Genomic DNA, 19,837 nt, shown 5'->3' with positions numbered 1-19,837 from the left:
GAAGAGCTCTGAGGAGAACAAACGGAAACGTGAGGATGACACCTCACGAAGGTCTGAGAAACGACATAGAGGGAACAACGACCACAGGAAAGGGTCGGGGTCTAGGAAAAGTGATCATCAGTCGGGTGAGAAACCCAGATGCAAGATCTGCAGGAGGCACCACTTCGGGAGGTGTCGGTTAGAAACGAAATCCCAGTCTTCAGAAAAACGATGTGGAATCTGCAAGTCCACAGACCATAAAGCTGTGGATTGCAAGAAGATGAAGGATGCAACGTGTTTTGGTTGCAACGAGAAGGGGCACATTCGGCCCAACTGTCCAAAGTTTGCAAAGAAGGCCGAGGAAGGGAAGAAGACTAATGCGAGAGTCTTCCGAATGGACGCAAAGGAAGCAGTCCTTGACGATAACGTCATTACCGGTACGTTTCTTGTAAATGATGTTTTTGCTAGAGTCTTGTTTGATTCAGGAGCTGATAAGTCGTTTGTAGATGATAAGTTTTGTAAACTGTTGAACCTTCCCGTTAAAACCTTAAGCGTGAAATATGAGGTGGAATTAGCCGATGGAACCTTAGAAACCGCCTCAACTGTTCTAGAAGGATGTGTTATATCCATTAGGAATCATTCTTTCCCGCTATCCTTGCTTCCCTTTAAGCTAGCTGGATTCGACATAGTGATAGGCATGGATTGGTTGTCGAGTAACCAAGCCCAGATTCTGTGCAATAGAAAGCAAGTAATAGTTAAGACTCCGTCCGGTGAGTCACTTACTATCCAAGGAGATACTCAGCATGGATTGCCGGAGCAAGTGTCCATGCTCAAGGCATCCAGATGCATGCAGAAGGGATGTGTCATTTATATGGCACAAGTTACCATAGATGAGCCGAAGCCGAAGATTGAGGATATCCCTGTTATCTCGGAATATCCTGAAGTATTTCCTGAGGAGCTACCCGGGTTGCCACCGGATAGACAAGTGGAGTTCCGGATAGACATTATTCCAGGTGCAGCACCTGTAGCAAGAGCACCATACAGATTGGCACCAACGGAGATGAAGGAGTTGAGGACGCAGTTAGATGAGCTTTTAGCCAAAGGTTTTATTAGGCCTAGCTCATCTCCTTGGGGAGCGCCAATCTTGTTCGTTAAGAAGAAGGATGGTTCGATGCGCCTGTGCATCGATTACCGTGAGCTTAATAAGGTCACTATCAAGAATCGGTATCCGTTACCCAGGATCGACGATCTGTTCGATCAGTTGCAAGGAGCAAGTTATTTCTCCAAGATTGACCTGAGGTCAGGTTATCATCAGTTGAAGGTCAAGGAGGAAGACGTACACAAGACCGCGTTTAGGACTCGTTATGGACATTACGAGTTCCTAGTGATGCCGTTTGGGCTCACTAACGCACCAGCCGCGTTCATGGATCTCATGAATCGCGTCTGCAAACCTTATCTAGATAAATTCGTCATCGTCTTTATTGATGACATTCTTATCTACTCGAAGAGCCAAGCTGACCATGAGAAACACCTTCGTTGTATTCTCAAACTTCTGTATCAAGAGAAGCTTTATGCCAAATTCTCGAAGTGTGAATTTTGGCTTCGAGAAGTCCAGTTTCTTGGACATGTTGTAAGCGAGCGTGGTATCCAAGTAGATCCCGCCAAAGTAGAAGCAGTCATGAATTGGCAGGAGCCGAAGACTCCTACCGAGATTCGCAGTTTCCTCGGATTGGCAGGATATTATAGAAGATTTATCGAGAACTTCTCAAGGATTGCTGCGCCCCTAACTTCGTTGACTCGTAAGAAGATTAAGTTTGATTGGGGCCCTAAGCAGCAGGAATCCTTTGACATTCTGAAGCAGAAGCTGAGCAATGCGCCAGTATTGACGTTGCCCGATGGTATAGATGAATTTGTGGTGTATTGTGATGCATCACATACTGGCATGGGCTGTGTACTCATGCAGAAAGGCAAAGTCATTGCCTACGCTTCTCGACAGCTCAAGGTGCACGAGAAGAACTACACCACCCACGACTTGGAATTGGGTGCAGTTGTATTTGCTTTAAAGCTATGGAGACATTACCTGTATGGAACCAAGTGCATAATTTATTCGGATCACAAGAGTCTTCAGCATCTGTTCAATCAGAAGGAATTGAACATGCGTCAAAGGCGATGGATGGAAACTCTCAATGACTATGATTGCGAGATACGATACCATCCAGGCAAGGCAAATGTGGTTGCCGACGCCTTAAGCAGAAAGGAAAGGGTTAAACCGATCAGAATCAATGCCAAGCGCATTGAGATAAGAAATAACTTGAATGAAAGGATGTTAGCTGCACAGAAGGAAGCTGTGCTGGAAGCTAACTATCCTGCAGAAAAGTTGGGAGTAACTGAGGAGCAGTTATCCCACGACAAAGATGGAATGCTACGCCTAAACGGACGAATATGGGTTCCAGTATATGGAGGGCTTCGGGATGTTATCCTCCAGGAAGCCCACAACTCTAAATACTCAGTTCATCCTGGAGCTGATAAGATGTATCAGGATTTGAAATCAAACTACTGGTGGCTAAATGTTTGACTTGTGCTCAAGTCAAGGCTGAGCATCAGAAGCCGTCAGGTTTGCTTCAGCAACCTGAAATTCCCAAGTGGAAATGGGAAATGGTGACAATGGATTTTATCACCAAGTTGCCGAAGACGAAAAAGGGAAATGATACCATATGGGTCATAGTAGACAGACTGACTAAGTCAGCTCATTTTCTACCCATCAAAGAGACGTATAGCTCAGATATGTTAGCTCAATTATACGTCGATAAGATAGTAGCGCTACATGGTATACCTATATCTATTATCTCTGATAGAGATACTAGATATACGTCACATTTTTGGAAGAGTTTCCAACAGTCGTTGGGCACTCGTTTGAATTTTAGTACGGCTTATCATCCTCAGACTGATGGTCAGAGTGAGCGTACTATTCAAACTTTGGAAGACATGCTTCGTGCATGTGCGATCGACTTAGGTGGTAGTTGGGATAAGAACTTACCACTGATTGAATTCTCCTACAACAATAGCTACCATTCCAGCATAAAGGCTGCGCCTTTCGAGGCCCTATACGGTAGAAAGTGTAGATCGCCCATTTGTTGGGCAGAAGTTGGAGATGTCCAGTTGTCTGGACCAGATATCGTCTTTGAGACGACAGACAAGATCGTCCAGATCCGTGATCGTTTGAAAGCTGCCAGGGATAGGCAGAAAAGTTATGCGGATCCTAAGCGCAAGGATTTTCACTTCGATGTGGGTGAAAAAGTGTTGCTTAAGGTATCACCTTGGAAAGGTGTGATGAGATTTGGAAAGAAAGGCAAGCTGAGCCCGAGATATATAGGACCTTTCGAGATAATCGAACGTGTCGGGGCAGTCGCTTACAAGTTAAACTTGCCTGAAGAGCTTAGTGCCATTCATAATGTGTTCCACATCTGTAATTTGAAGAAGTGTTTCGCTGACGATTCACTGGTTATACCGCATACAGATATACACATAGACGAAAGTCTAAAATTTGTGGAAAAACCTTTGTCGATTGAGGATCGACAGGTAAAGAAGCTTCGAAGGAAGCACGTGCCTATTGTTAAGGTCAAGTGGGATGCCCGTAGAGGTCCCGAATACACGTGGGAAGTGGAATCCACGATGAAAGAAAAATATCCCCATTTGTTTGAATAAATCTCGGGGTCGAGATTTCTTTTAAGGGGGTGAGGATGTAACACCTCGAAAAATTTCGTCCAATAATGTCTTGACACGTGTCATAAGGTTCCGTTATGTGAAAACATACTTTAGAGGGACTAAAAGTGACAAACAGTGAAAACTATGGAACGTAAGGGTCCAAAGTGTCAACAATGGATAAATAGACTCTATGATAACCCTACATAATGTTTATAACCTTAAACGGATGGTTCATGGATCATACGACGCGGAAATTGCACAAAAGTGAAGTATTGTAAACTATAGGGGCCAAAAGTGTCAACATGTTTAATTTATACCTCTGAGTGAACTTTTGGCAGACCCGAAGCTTTGTATAGCTAAAATATACTCACTAGAATATGTGGTAAAAATTTCATGAAGTTTCGTTAACGTATGAGAAAGTTATGGCCAAAACCGTACTTAAGGGACTAAAAGCGTCAACGTCGAATTTCAGGGCTTTTCGGTTGAGCGCAAAGTTATCCGAGGACATTACCATGTGGGTAAAAGTCCTAAGGTTCCAAAAAACCAAGTTTGGGGGTTTACGGGTCAAGATAAGTAGCCAAACCATCGCAACTAAAGTACAGGGACCAAACATGCAACAAATGAGCCAAGTTTGGATCAGCAGACCCCAGGCGCCCGCCTGAGGTGCTACGCGGGCCGCGACCCAGCGCCAGCGACCAGAAATTCGTTTTGGTTGATTTGGGTCCGATTTTAAGTGTTATACAGCTCATGTGCACCTCCAATTTAACCAATAACATGCCATGCATGCCTACAACTACAGTGGCCTCGAAATTATGGGTTTAAATCAAGTTTTGATCTCATTTTGGTCATTTGCAATTGAAGAACAAGTGCTCTCAACATTCAAGAACTTCAAGCAAGCTCTCTGGAGGAAATCTGATCTTCAAGGCCGACTTCTAGTGTCCACTAAACATCTTTAGGACCTTTGTAAGCTTTCAATTCGTTCTTTAATCCGTTCTTGTTGTGTTTATTGATGAAAGTCAAACTGGGTGTTCATAACCTTTGACTTTCTGATTAAACGGATTTCTTTCAGTCATTTCTCGAATTGAAACTTGTTATAGATTGGTATTTATGTGGGAAACAAACCCTCAAAAGGGTACTACCTGATTCCCACTACATGCATGCTAAATGTCGAGTCAAACCTATTTCTAAAAAGTCAACAGAAGCAATTTTTGTGAAAAATAACATGATTAATGATATAGATGACATGCAACCTGATTGATCATTAAAAAGAACTTGTAATACATATAAGAATGTGTTCTAATCATCATCAACTCGACGATCTATAGTATAGCCACGAATCGGAACCGAAAGTCTTGTAAAACAATTATTTCGTAGACTATCGATTCGGATTCGTACATGCATGTTCGAGATCTGTATTGGAAAGTATTTTTGACTATTTTTATTTTAGTTAAACTTTCTGGAATTTTCTTTGATTGAGTCTATGCTTAGCCTATTCGAATGCATGTTTCCGATTTGTGCATAAAGTTGACTATTTTGCCCTTTTTGATTTAAAACGGGATTTTTGGAAAAGTGAAAGGATAGAAATCTTTATTTCTAATATATGAACTTGCACCGAAAATTTCGGATCAGTTGGTGGTCCAGATTGTGAGTTATGGCCATTAGCGTAAAACTATATTATAAATTTACATAAACGGTCCTCTTTGCGTAGAACCCGTTTCTGGCCACGTTTTGGTACAAAACTTTTTACCAACTGATGTATTATAATATTCTGGGAATTTTGATGATTTTTAATTAATTTTTGGCTGAACGGATCCTAGGTCGCCTAGTCATTTCGGCTTATGTCGGTTTTGACCGTTTTAGCCATAAAATGAGTTTTACACATCCTTTTGACCCGAAACCTTTTTCTACTGATTTTATATGATGAATAAATTATTTTAAGTATTCTGGAAATATAAAAATCTCAGATTTAATTTGAAAACCCGAAAACGCCCTTAAATCGCATATTTAGCGTTTTAAGCGCATAGTGAGCGTTATACTTGTTTTAAACATATAAGACCTATACCTACTGATGTGTTTAGCATATTTTCGTATAAAAACAGTAAGTATAATATTTTGAACTCAGGTTTCCAGTTTTGGCATTTTTAGCCCTTGTGAAATTACTAAATTGCCCCTACGGTGCATAGTTTGGTTTTAAATGATAAATTTGATATATGGGTCATACCCTACTGGTATAATATGTTATATTAAGTATATTTACTGTATGAACCAGACCCGAAACTCAGATTGCTAATTTTACCCTTTTATTATCTTTTAAATGACCAAAATGCCCTTCTAAGGCATAAATTGAGTTTAAAATTATCCCGGGCAATATAGAACATAACTTACTGATATAATATCATATTTTAGGCATATTATCTCAGGGAACTTGCATTTGAGTCATTTGGCTACCCGTATCGCCCTTATTGCGTTCGGTTCGGTTTACGTAACTAGTTTGCGTAAATTGACCGAACCGGGTCAAACGTCATCATTTTTATCTCAAAATCCAGAATGTATTTAGTATACCCATGATGTACAAGTATTCAAACTTGTCGGGTCTAAATCACATTCTATCCGGTCTTTCGCTTAATCGTGCGTAAACCGTATCATTCCTAAAACTAACCGGTCAAAGCTTAAGCTTAAATAAAAGGCCGTTAGGAATCTAATAGGTTAATTATAAACCTTTGTTCCAGATTAGGAGGCCCGGTAAAAGCTACCACCACTTATCGTTTGTGACTTATACTTGCTCAGGTAAATACATTTTGACTTATTTTTCCCTATACGGGCTTGGGGTACGGTATTTAAAATACCGCTTGATCGGGCGCACAAGTCCTGCGCCCTATGGGTGTACAGTCTTGAATAGCTTGTGTGATTTCGTTTAAACAGTCTTGTCTTACTTAAAGGCTTTGGGGGGTTATTGATCATGTCCCGGATATCCTTGGCATTATCTTACGAGATGGCCACGACCAGAGCACGGGGTGTAGGCGTACACCCGTCGTGTATAACTCTATAATGTGGTGTGTCAATTAAATCTCTAGCCCGGACAGTAGATCCCGGGCCACCAGAGATATAAGTACATGTAATTCGTTCACAAGTTTATATTATATAATTATCCCAAGTTAATAAAAATATTTATGCCTTGTGCATTTAAATAAATTTTCAATCATTTTCAAAATGAGTCAGTCGATTTGTATTTACCAGTGTAAACTGACGTATTTTTCCCAAAAGATTAAGTGCAGGTACTATACGGAAATAGGCTGGCTGTTTCCTAGAGAGCGTCCACAATAGTCTCGCAAACTCGGACGACAATTATCTGTTGAACTATTTATTTCTATTTTTATTTGATCCGCCTGTGGATCCATTTCAACTGCTGTGATATTTATTATTACACTTTATTTAAAAGTTGAAATGTTTCTATTCTGCTTCCGCTGTGCATTATTATATTGTGTTGATTGTCTATGACGATGCCAACTACGTCACTGTACCCCACACCGGGCCCACCGGTGACACGTGGAAATCGGGGTGTGACATTCATGCTCCTGAGTATTGTGTACGGTGGTGCACAAAACTGTGCCAATCAGGCAACTTGTTGATTTCCTTAGAATCTTGGAAACCTGCATTTGACAAATAGGAATGATTTAGGTGGTATTATCAACTAAATGTACATAGAATTAGGGGTGATTATGCATTAATAATATGTATATTTGATGGCACATCAATCACCTACTCTATAAACGTAAGGTAAGCCTTTGCAAGAAGAGTTGATATGCTGTGTAACTTACATGTTTAGTCCTTCGCTAAGTAAGTTATATTTTTAGCCATTTGGTAAGAATAAGTTATATGTTTGTTCCTTATTATAAAATAAGTTATGTTCTTCGTCGCATCGCACGACACCAATCTAGTATATATATATATATATATATATATATATATATATATATATATATATATATAGAAAAAGTATATCGTACATTACGGCTTGACGTATTTCACGTACAACAACGTGAGTGATTTATTATATAACATGCGTGATTAATGTTTTCAATATGCGTGATTATTGTGTTTCAACATGCGTGATTTTGGATTTTTGTGTTATAACGTGCGTGATTTTAAAATGAACGTGTGTAATTACCTATCGTACGTGATGTACGTTAAGCCGTAATGTACGTTAACCTTCCTCTCTCTCTCTCTCTCTATATATATATATATATATATATATATATATATATATATAATGTAAGTATCTATAGAAAACCCACTTTAATTTCGAAAACCCGGGAAACTCAAAGCTCCCGATGTTTTTTTTTTTAAAAAAAATTTACACATGTTATACACATGTTTTTAAGGGTTTTGGGCGAAAAAATCAAAAAAGCGCTGAGTAGATATTTTAAAAAAAAAATAAACAAGTTTTGGTGTAACACATGTTACAAATATGTCAGATGAATGTAACATGTGTTACACCAAAACTTGTTTATTTTTTAAAAAAATGTCTACTCGGCGCTTTTTTGATTTTTTTTTTTGCCCAAAACCCTTAAAAACATGTATATAACATGTATAAATTTTTTCAAACAAAAAAAACATCGGGACCTTTGAGTTTCCCGGGTTTTCTAAACTAAAGTGGGTTTTCTATACATCCTTCCCCTATATATATATATATATAGGGGATGGATCATGAGAAAAATAGTTTAAATGAGAAAACCAAAAAACTAACTAAAAAAGCCTAAAAAACATACCAAAATTTTTTTTTTACATTTTTTTTATAAAAAATCGCTAGTTTTTATACATGGAAAAAAATTTCAAAAAAAAAAACTAAAATTTTCTTTTTTGTTGTATTACACATGTGCACTATTACGGATATAGTGCACATGTGTAGTACACATATAATCACATATAATGCACATGTGCAGTACAACAAAAAAAATTTTTTTTGAAATATTTTTTTATATATAAAAAGTAGCGATTTTTTTATAAAATATTGTAAAAAAATTGTTATGTTTTTTGGCTTTTTTTAGGTTTTTTTAGTTAGTTTTCTAGTTTTCTCATTTAGATGTAGTTTTCTCTTGATCCTCTCCCTATATATATATATATATATATATATATATATATATATATATATATATACACAGAGAGAGAGAGGAAGGTTAACGTACATTATGGCTTAACGTACATCACGTACGACAGATAATTAAACACGTTCATTTTAAAATCACGCACGTTTTTGTACGTGAAGTACATTAAGCCGTAATGTACGATATACTTTTTCTATATATATATATATACATATATATATATATATATATATATATATAGGGGGCTGCTAGAATGAAAACCACCCCGAGTTGTAAGAACCGCGAGAACTACACCCCACGGAGCGCCGTTCGCCGCGATTTTTTTTTACAAGTAGATGTGTGCATGATAAACACGGCCGTAAAAAATCACGGCGAACGGCGCTCCGTGGGGTGTAGTTTCTTACACCTCAAGTTTGGTGTTTTTTAATTTTTTTTCTTTTTTCTTTTTTTTTTCATCAAACTTGAGGTGTAAAAAACTACACCCCACGGAGCGCCGTTCGCCGTGATTTTTTACGGCCGTGTTTATAATGCACACATCTACTTGTAAAAAAAAATCGCGGCGAACGGCGCTCCGTGGGTGTAGTTCTCGCGGTTCTTACAACTCGAGGTGGTTTTCATTCTAGCGGCTCCCTATATATATATATATATATATATATATATATATATATATATATAGGGAGGGGCTCGTGCGAGAACCACCCTTATTGTGAGAACCTTGAGAACTAATGTGAACACAAGCTAAAAAAGAACTAAAAGAACCTAACCCCCACCCCCCCCCCCCAAAAAAAAACCTAAACCCCCCACCCCCCTCCCCCCCAAAAAAAACCTAACCCCCCTCCCCCCAAGCTAACCCCCCCCCCCCAAAGCTAAATGCTAAAAACTAAAACCACCAAAAAACCTAAAAAAAAACTAAACCCCCCTCCCCCACCCCTCAAAAACCTAACCCCCCCCCCCAAACTAAAATGCTAAAAACTAAACCCCCAAAAAACCTAAAAAAGTCTAAAAAAATCAAAAAAAAATCTAAATTTTTTTTTAATATTTTCTAATCTCAAATCGCTACTTTTAGTGGCCAAAAAATTTTTTTTTTAAAAAAAAATTTTATTTTTAAATAATTTTTTTTTTGTTTCGAAAAGTAGTGATTTGTTATATAAAAATATTAAAAAAAAAATTGTGTGATTTTTAGCTATTTTTAGGCATTTTAGGTTGTGTTCACATTGGTTCTCGCGGTTCTCGCAATAAGAGGTGGTTCTCGCATGATCTTCTTCCTATATATATATATAGGAGAAGGATCCGTTAGGAACCACCCTTTATTGCGAGAACCACGAGAACCAATGTGAACACAACAAAAATACCTAAAAATAGCTAAAAACACACAATTTTTTAATATTTTTTTTACATAAAATTCGCTGTATTCTGTTATTAAGTTTTTTTGGCTACTAAAAGTAGCGATTTTTAAGTAAAAAAATATGATTTTTTTTATGTTTTTTAGATTTTTTTAGGTATTTTGGGGGGTTTAGTTTTTAGCATTTAGTTTGGGTGGGGGGGGGGGGTTTAGGTTTTTAGGGATGGTGGGGGGTTAGTTTTTTTAGGTTTTTGAGAGATTAGTTTTTAGCATTTAGCTTGGGGGGGGGGGGGGGAGGGGGTTAGGTTTTTTTTTTAGGGGGGGGGGGGGGGTTAGGCTTTTTTGTTGTGTTCACATTGGTTCTCACAATAAAGGTGGTTCTCAAATGACCCTTACCTTATATATATATATATATATATATATAGGACAAAGATCCGTTAGGAAATACCCTTTATTGCGAGAACCGCGTGAACCAATGTGAACACAACTAAAAATGCCTAAAAATAGCTAAAAAAACACACAATTTTTTTTTAATATTTTTTTATATAAAAATCGCTACTTTTAGCAGCAAAAAAAAAATTTAAAAAAAAATCTCTTTTTTGGCTACTAAAAGTAGCGATTTTAACATAAAAAATATTTAAAAAAATAAATTTTTTTAGAGGTTTTTTAAGATTTTTTTTAGGTTTTTGGGGGTTTAGTATTTAGCATTTTAGCTGGGGGGGAGGGGGGGTTTAGGTTTTTGGGGGTGGGGGAGGGGGGTTTTAGGTTTTTTTTGGGGGGGGGGGTTGGGGGTGGGGTGGGGGGTTAGGTTTTTTTTTTTTTTGGGGGGGGGTGGGGGGTTTAGTTTTTTTGTGGGGGTGGGGGGTGGGGGTTAGGTTTTTTTAGCTATTTTAGGTTGGTTCTCGCGGTTCTCGCATGAACCTTACCCTATATATATGGTCCAAATGAAAACCACTTTTATTGTGAAAACTCGAAAACTAGCTAAAAAAAAGCCTAAAAAACACACCAAATTTTTTTTTCAATTTTTTTATAAAAATCGCAGGTTTTTATATATATAAAAAAACTTAAAAAAAAAAATTTGTAGTACACATGTGTAATAATACACATGTGTAGTACACATACACATGTGTAGTATTACACATGTGCACTACAATTTTTTTTTTATATATTTAAACCTGCGAAAATTGGTATGCAAAAAAAAAAAAATTGGTATGTTTTTTTGGCTTTTTTTAATTAGTTTTCGAGTTTTCACAATAACTAATGGTTTTCATTTGAACCTTCCCCTATATATATATATATATATATATATATATATATATATATATATATATATATATATATATATATATATATATTAGTGGAGAACTAAGGAACCATTCATTAACATGTTAAATATATAATAAAAATCAATTTAACATGTTAATTTTTTTTTTCAAATTGTTTTTCTAAGTCCTTGCATATAATATAATGTTTGGTACAGGATTTTTCAAATTCGTTTTCAAGAGTTCTTTTTTATATATACATATTTGTATATTGTCAATGTTTAGTTATAAACATGTGTATATTGTCAATTTTTAAATTATACATATGTATATATATTATCAAACACATATGTGCCATACTTATTTTTAAACTTTAAAAACGTATTTACACATGTGTACACTAGAAAAAAACATTTTCAAAATCTTAATCTTCATTTATACACATATATATACAATCGTTTTTATACATTTCTACATATATATACATTTTCAAATATAGTTGTACAATACTTATGTTTCAATTTTAAACACATATATACATATATGAATAGTTAAAGATCGACAATATAAACATGTGTAAATATTAAAAAGAAAAACACCTGATAAAAAAAGCTCCGGTTTTACCTTGTCTTTTTTGCCTTTTTTATTAGGAAAAATGTGAGGTCTAGAATTGTTCTCAAGGTTCTCAATCACCTTAATAATTCCCTCTCCCTCCCTCTTCTCTCTCTCTTTCAAGATTCTCAAATACAAATGGGTATTAACATGAGAAACGTAGTAACATTTTTTATTTTTTTTTAAATGTTTTTTTCATCTACTTAAGGATAATGTTTAGTTGTAAAATGCAAAACAATAAAACAAACATAAATTCATGTATTATTCTAGTAGAGTAATTAGGTGTAAATTCAAGTTTTTTTTTTAATACTTTGGGACTAACATATGTGCTTAACAAGAGGGGGAACAAATATTTCAAAAAAAAAAAAATGTTTCTCCTTCACTTCTCATATTAAGACTAATTTTATGTTAAAACTCATTTGCACCAGAACCTTACTCTTACTCTCTCTCTCTCTCTCTCTATATATATATATATATATATATATATATATATATATAATATATATACTAGTCACTTACCTGCGCGATGCGGCGGGAGTGGCAATTTACAATAGTAATTGTTTACCGTTAGTTTATCCGTCGTCTCGTGATATATTGTATAGTACTTAATGTCATACCCCGATTTCCACGTGTCTCACCGGTGGGCCCGGTGGGGGATTATTGTGACGTAGTTGGCAACAATATAGTCAAACTACACAATATATGAATGCACAGCGGAAGCATAAAGATAAATATATTTCAACTTTATTTGTAATATCAAAGTATCACCATTGTTGAAATAAAATCCACAGGGGATCAGTAATAATAATAAAAGTATTGTTCAACAGACGAAGGCATCCTTAAGCTTGCGAGACTCTTTAAGATGCTAAGGAGACATAGCCAGCCAATTACGTTTAGTACCTGCATTTAATCTTTTTGGGAAAATCCGTCAGTTTACACTGGTAAATACATTCAACCGACACTTTTGAAAAATGTTTATTAAATTTGATTTGAATGCACAAGGCACAAACTCTTTTATAACTTGGGATAATTTATTATTAAATCTTGTAAAGAATTACATGTTTACTACGCATTCGGTCACCCGGGTCGTGCCGGGTTAAAGTTTAATAGACACACCACATAGCATAAAACCGTGGCGGGAAAACCAACGGCTATACCTTTATAATCATGGATATAATGCCGGGTGTACGCCTACACCCGGATGTCAGGGTCGTGGCCATTTCGTAAAATGCTGCCAAGGATATCCGGGACATGGTCATTAAGCCCCCAAAGGCGTAAAGCCAACAAACCAAATTTTTAAACGGGTCACATTGATAATAACCAACTACTAATGAGTTGGGGTCAATTGCCCGACCAAGCGGTATTTTAAATACCGTAACCCAAGCCCATATAACGGAAAATAAGTTAAAAGTATTTACCTTTGCAAGTATAAATCCTTAATCGAAATAAATTGCAGATAGCTTTTAATGGTCTCCTAATCTGGAACGAAGGTTTAAATTAACCTATTAGAATCCTAACGGGTTTTTAATTTAGCCGTAGCTTAGACCGGTCAGTTTCAAAGGATAGATATGGTTTAATCGCGTGAAAGGCGAAAACCGGGAATGGAATGTGATTTTGACCCAACAAGTTTGAAGACTTGTTTTATAGGGGTATAATAATCACACTCTGTATTTTGGGGTCAAAACAATACGGTTTGACCTGTTTCGGCTATTTTATGTAAACTAGTTACATAAGCCGAACCGTGCGCGCAAAAGGCGCAACGGGTAACCGTAAGAGTCCTACACTGGTTTCCTAAGTCAATATGCTTTAAAGAGGTTGGGGTATCAATAGGATACCTTCCATAATGCCCGTAACGAGTTTAAGTTCATATTATGCCCCGTAGGGGTATTTCGGTCTTTTTAAAGATTATAAAAGAGGTTTCTGAGTTCTACAGGAAATCTGAGTTTCCCGAACAGTTTATAAAGTCTAAAATACTTTATTTATTATTTAAAATCAGTAGCAACTGGAATCGGGTCAAAAGACCTTGTAGAACTCAAGTTTTGGCCGAAAAGGGGTATATTCGGTACTTACCGAACCGTTGCCACAACCGCAGGTTATGAGCAAGTTAAAAATAATTAAAAATAATTAAAAATCTTTAAAATTCCTAAAATATTATTTTACATCAGTGTGTAAAAGGTTTGGTGTCGAAATCTGGGTTTAGATAGGCGTTATGCTAGTTGCGCTATTAAATTAATAAAGGTCCGTAATTTGCGCTATTTAGCATAACTCCTATTCTGGACCTCGGATTGATGTGAAATTTTAGGGACATGCTTAGAAATCAGTAACCAAGGTTATGATCCTTTCACGTGTCCGAAATTCTCGTTTTAAATTAAAAAGGGCGTTACGGTCAACTTTTAAGCATTTAACGGAAATGTGTAAAAGACTCGGACAAACAACGAACCGGTCACAGAGGGTTATACCATCCTGTAACCTGGTCCTAAGAGAGTCCTAAGGCATATCTAAATCACACTTTAACGGGGCAGAACTGAAGTCAAAGCTTTTGCGACTTTCGGCTCCGAACCGGGTCAAAACAGTAAATGGTCGGATCAAACAAGCTTAGACTAGTTAATATACTTATTATCATGTTCTATGAGTGTTTAAACAGGTTACATATCATCTACATTACCGGTTATGCAAGGAATCGCAAAATAGCATTTCTGTTGACTTTTTCTAAGCACGTTTGACTCGACATTTGGACTAGTTAGAGTGGGAATCAGAGGGCGCCCTTTTAGAGGTTTAAAGCCCACATGATTACCAACATATAACTATCTTTGATTCGACAAACCACTGGACCATTTGTGATTTATCGCAAAGTCAATCCTTAATTACGACGGATTGACTTTTAAGCTAAACTATGCATAAACTAAGCCACAAAAGGGTAGACACACTTACAGAAGCTTGGTGCACGATTAGGGATGATAGAAGAATGGTTTAGAGCTCCAGAGATGGACTAGAATGCAGATTTGAGGTGTGTTTCATTTGTGCACAATGCATTGGCTTTTATAGTGAAAATATTGGCATAGGATCATTACAACTCAACCTACAAGGGTCCATGGATGATCAGCAGGTGTCCTAAGGTGCTAGGGGTCAGGTAAAGGGCGCCCATGCTTCATTAATTGCCTCAATGATCGTTCACAAGCTCAAACAGCAAGTCTGTTCAAGTATTCTGCATCTGGCACTTTCACGCGGCCCGCATTAGGATTCAAGCAACTCACACGCGGGCCGCCTGGATCCTAATGTCAGAAACCAAATCTACAGACGGCGCGCGGCCCGCATCAGCTCATGCATATCTTCAACGCGGCCCGCCTGAGGGCTAAATTCCAAGATTTTCAAATCTTTTGTAATGATTAACCTGACCTTTCGGTTTCGAAGGGGTAACTTTGCGATTTGGCCCTCGATTATTTACAAGGAAGGGCCTCGTGACTTTTACCCGCATTGTTAAGTCCCCGGTTAGTTTAATTACTATTCGAAAAGCCTTAACTTTTATTGTTGACGCTTTCAACCCCTTGCCTACGAATTTGATCGTAACTTTCTCGTTTTAAAACGGAACTTTGCGAAATTTATATAGTATATTCTAGTGAGCGTGTATTACTGTTACAAGGCCTCGGGTTCGTCAAATGGTCACTCAGAGGTATAAATTAAACATGTTGACACAATTAACCCCTGTAGCTTGTAATCTCTCACTTTCTCCCGCGTTTCGCTCCGTACGATCCATGATTTATTCGTTTGAAGGTACGACCATCATTTAGGGTTACTATACAGTATATTTACCCTTCGTTGACATTTATGACCCTCGAATTTACATACTTTCAAGGTTTGTCAACTTTAGTCCTTTATTTAATATTTAATGCCACATGTAAACTCATGACACGTGTTAACATATTATTGGTCACAAAATTTCAAGGTGTTACACTTAAGTTAGTTTTCTTATTCGTGATATGATGGCATTGGTTTTTCTGTTAGTTTATCGATTCTTTGGTGATCTTCTACAAGAAGAGTACAAAATAAGGAAGTAGATGTAATTAAAAACAAGAAGAGTTCAAAACAGTCAAGTAGCTGGACAAAACAATAAAAACAAAAGTGTGGGGAGTCTCTTGTATCTCTTCATGTTTTACCAATACATCCGTTCGCTTATGACTTTCTTGTATCTTCTCCTCTACTGTACCAGATTTTGACACATAAAAAAAATGTTAGAGGCTTACAGGTGATTTAAAATAGTTATTAAAAGGTAATTTCAGGAAGCAAATAAGGCACAAAATCTACTAACTTACCTTCTTTTTGATACGGATGCGATTAATTAATCACGCAACACTTCCTGGTAGACAACATTTGATGTGTAAACTCCGCGTTGTTTGAATTCTTTGGCAAGATGTACCAACACCTTCGTACTTTGTCTTGAAATCCCTCTTGATAACGCGACATAAAGTTGTCCATGTGAAAATACAGAATCCGGTAGATAAATACCAACGTTCGGAATTGTTTGACCTTGAGCTTTATTAATCGTCATGGAAAAGCTAAGTCGAATTGGAAATTGTTTTCTTTTCAGCTTGAATGGGAACATGTCATCTTCAGAAAGGGTTAGAGGGATTCTTGGCAAAAAAACTCTTTTTCCGGCATGTTGGCCGACTGCAATTTCCGCATCAATAACATTTCGCATGAAACCCTTACATATCAACTGCGTGCCATTACACAGGCCATGTGATGGATCGATATTACGTAACAATATTATTGGGCATCCAATTTTTAAACGAAGCTTATGAGGCGCCAAACCACTAACATTTAGCGAGTTTAAGAACTCGACCGGATAGAAGTTACGTTGATCGTCTTCAGCTTCATCAAAACTGTAATAAACTTTTTCCTCCCCTTGAAAAATTTCAATCATTTGATTATTAATCTCGTCAACACTCTCATTTTTAGTGGACAATATTGCTCTAGAGATTATATAATCTGAAGAATATACATTATCTTCAATTGATGGAAAGATGGCATGGATCAATTCTTTTATAGCGTTTTCTCTGTTGTTGCACTGAATTGTCATGTCATCGGGTATGCGAATATAGTTTCCTTCGATTGGTTCTTCAATTCCATCGCCGACTCTTAAAAGAAATTTAGAAAACCATGGATCTTTCAGCACTCTCATATTTATGGTCAACCGCATCTTCTTAGTCAAAGACCGGTGACATTAGTACGCTGGAGTCTACAATCTGTGCTCGAGTGCCACGTTTAATAACCGGCAACACCTGTCTGAAGTCACCTCCCATAACCATTATCTTCCCACCAAAAGGGAGACTAACGCCTATAATGTCTTGAAAATGTTTTGCTCCACAATCAGGACATGTACCACGTTCTTTTAAAACACGATGTTCTCTAGGTAAACGATCGTAAACAAAGTTATATGGATCATCTTCTACATTCTCATTTTGGAAGGAAGGTTGATCAACTACTTCAGAAAATTGAGCTAAAAGTGTACGTGGTTGAATTCGAACACCTAAAAAATTCGTTGTCTTAAGTAGTGAAGGTTATTAAAGATATCAAATTCAATAAAGAAATCAATGTTAAATAAATAGAAACCTCGTGATGTTCTGGTAGTGACTTCATCAACTACATTGGGGAATGTGGTTGTCGGCGTAACATCATTGGTCGGGGTTGATGTAATTTGACTACCGTTTGAAATATGCATTCTATTGTACTCCTTACGTTGCACGGTAGAAATACATGACGCATTCACGTTTGTCATTTGGGTAAATTGAGTAATATTAGTCTATAAACTTCTTAACGGTGTCCTTTCTGCTAATCTATTACTCATTAGAGATAGTGATGAAGCACTTTGGGAGACCTCACCACTCCCAAATTTTAGGACTTTGTTATTTTCTTTGCGTGCAGCATAATATCTTTTGTTATACCCTTTTCGTTTTTCAGCTCTAGTAGATGAACTCGAGCTAGAAGCTTGATTAAGATGGTTTGGTTGTCCATTAGTCATTGTAAATTGTTAAAGTGTCAAATACCTTGCAAATTAAATAAATGGTAGTTATCATAGATGATAAAATTCTGAAATTATTACAAGATTAGTACACGACACTTAAACAAAATAACATGATTACCAGAAATAGAAAACCAAAATTCTTAAAACATTGAATACATAATAATAACATTAAGTGAAAGCCAAACTAAATACTTGGTGAAACGACGGTCTCCACAAACACCGCACCCTTATAACCACGAAACCAAGTAACTGGATAAAGAATTTCGAAGGGCTTCGTATCCATTTCAATAGTAAAAAGCTTCCCTAATTTAGTCATCACAAACCAATTACCATTCGTCACGTAATGTGTTATATCGCCCCACAATGACAATGATATTGGGGGGATCGGAGGACATGATAAGACGTTAATCCAGTAATCCTCTTTTAACGTCCATAGGTCAATTGTTATCTCAAACCAGCCAGTCGTAGCAAACATGTGAAGCTCATTTTTTACATTCACTAAAACACCTTGAACAAATCCCGTAGATGGAACAGGTGGAAAGCTTATCTCCTTGAACTGCTCTGTATTAATATCAAAACAAATCACCACATTTGTACCTCCAACCCAACATTCGCAAAGAGTGAAATATAGAGTACCACCACAAAATGTGCCTGGTGACCAATAGAAATTGGGGCTAAGGTACTCTTGTCTTGTTAAGAAAGGAACATTTCTCCAAAAGTTTAATTCGCTAGAATAAACATAGCTTTCATATACACCACACCTACGCATGATATGCAAGACCTTGTAATCATCGGCATCATCAGCATACAAACCAATGGCATCAAGATTATTTATATAGATTCCAAGAGAATCAGGTGTTGACAAACGCTTGAAAGCAGTAGTTGTTGGATTCCAAAGAAGCAACTCGTTTGTATGATTCAAGCAAACACACAACAATCCATTCAAATGTGAAAGTATTGACACATCATTATTTTGGTGGTCGAATGGTAATGTAACTATTGACCTTGGCCCATAATCATAGGATTGAAAGATGATCGGATGAACAAAGCATGTTAGGTCGTCAATTAAGAGAACTCTCTTGTTACATGAAACTAATGAGCGAGAACAATGTACCCTTATGAAATCTCGAGTTGACAGCAACGCATACCATTCCTTACAAACACTCTTAGAACGTCCTACGACCTTCGCTGGCACCCTCGTTAATATCTCAAATATGGTTTCAATAGGAAGGTCAGCCATGGTGATACCTTCGTTTAAGATAAATAATAACTTTTTAGTTGTCCAACCTATCTAGATTATAGTTTGGTGAAAAATAGGTGTAACCATTACTTTTAAATCAAGTAATATAACATACTTGTTACAACATAATATAATATTAAACAAACTAAAGTATACTTCTACATGTAGGAAAGAAACATAAAGGCAGTTAACCAAAAGCAAATCAGAAAACACCATCATGGATTTTAATAATCAACAACTAAAGATATAAAAACACCCAATGTTTCTATCATGAACACGGACTTAAGTATAGATCCATAATTTAAATATCTCGTGCCTCGAGCATATCTGGGTCGTACGTAATCATACTCAGTTCTGTAGACTTCAAAATATTAACTAAAAAAACAAATAAAATACAACTTTTATTAAATTACATGATCCATTAAATGTAACTAATTTTTTAGAAAGTTGATGTTTAAAGCATAACGTACTATCCGGTAGGTGAACCAACTTGACACGTGATACGTATATGATAGACTTTCGTTGCACCGCTCGAATGGTACATATAATGTGTATGGTTCCAATGTAGAG

General features: G+C 36.7%; 2 protein-coding genes across 2 annotated transcripts; both read right to left on the bottom strand.

Moving 5' to 3' along the window:
- Nucleotides 1-16,341: 16,341 nt before the first annotated feature.
- On the bottom strand, nt 16,342-17,202 carry LOC110888113 (ATP-dependent DNA helicase PIF6-like). The gene has a single exon (XM_022135651.1). It carries the CDS (start codon nt 17,200-17,202, stop codon nt 16,342-16,344), a length of 861 nt encoding a protein of 286 aa, XP_021991343.1.
- A 1,009-nt stretch (nt 17,203-18,211) lies between these two features.
- LOC110888114 (putative F-box protein At3g24700) lies at nt 18,212-19,267 on the bottom strand. Its single transcript, XM_022135652.1, has one exon. It carries the CDS (start codon nt 19,265-19,267, stop codon nt 18,212-18,214), a length of 1,056 nt encoding a protein of 351 aa, XP_021991344.1.
- Between the last annotated feature and the right edge of the window lie 570 nt (nt 19,268-19,837).

Source organism: Helianthus annuus, chromosome 11 (genome assembly GCF_002127325.2).
Source record: "Helianthus annuus cultivar XRQ/B chromosome 11, HanXRQr2.0-SUNRISE, whole genome shotgun sequence".
Classification (NCBI taxonomy): domain Eukaryota; kingdom Viridiplantae; phylum Streptophyta; class Magnoliopsida; order Asterales; family Asteraceae; genus Helianthus; species Helianthus annuus.
Note: the sequence above shows the minus strand (reverse complement) of the source record. Positions and strands in the feature narration are given on the sequence as shown.

What these genes read in the sequence shown, in the direction of transcription:
- LOC110888113 (XM_022135651.1), bottom strand. Translation starts at nt 17,202, where the DNA reads ATGCGGTTGACCATAAATATGAGAGTGCTGAAAGATCCATGGTTTTCT.
- LOC110888114 (XM_022135652.1), bottom strand. Translation starts at nt 19,267, where the DNA reads ATGGCTGACCTTCCTATTGAAACCATATTTGAGATATTAACGAGGGTG.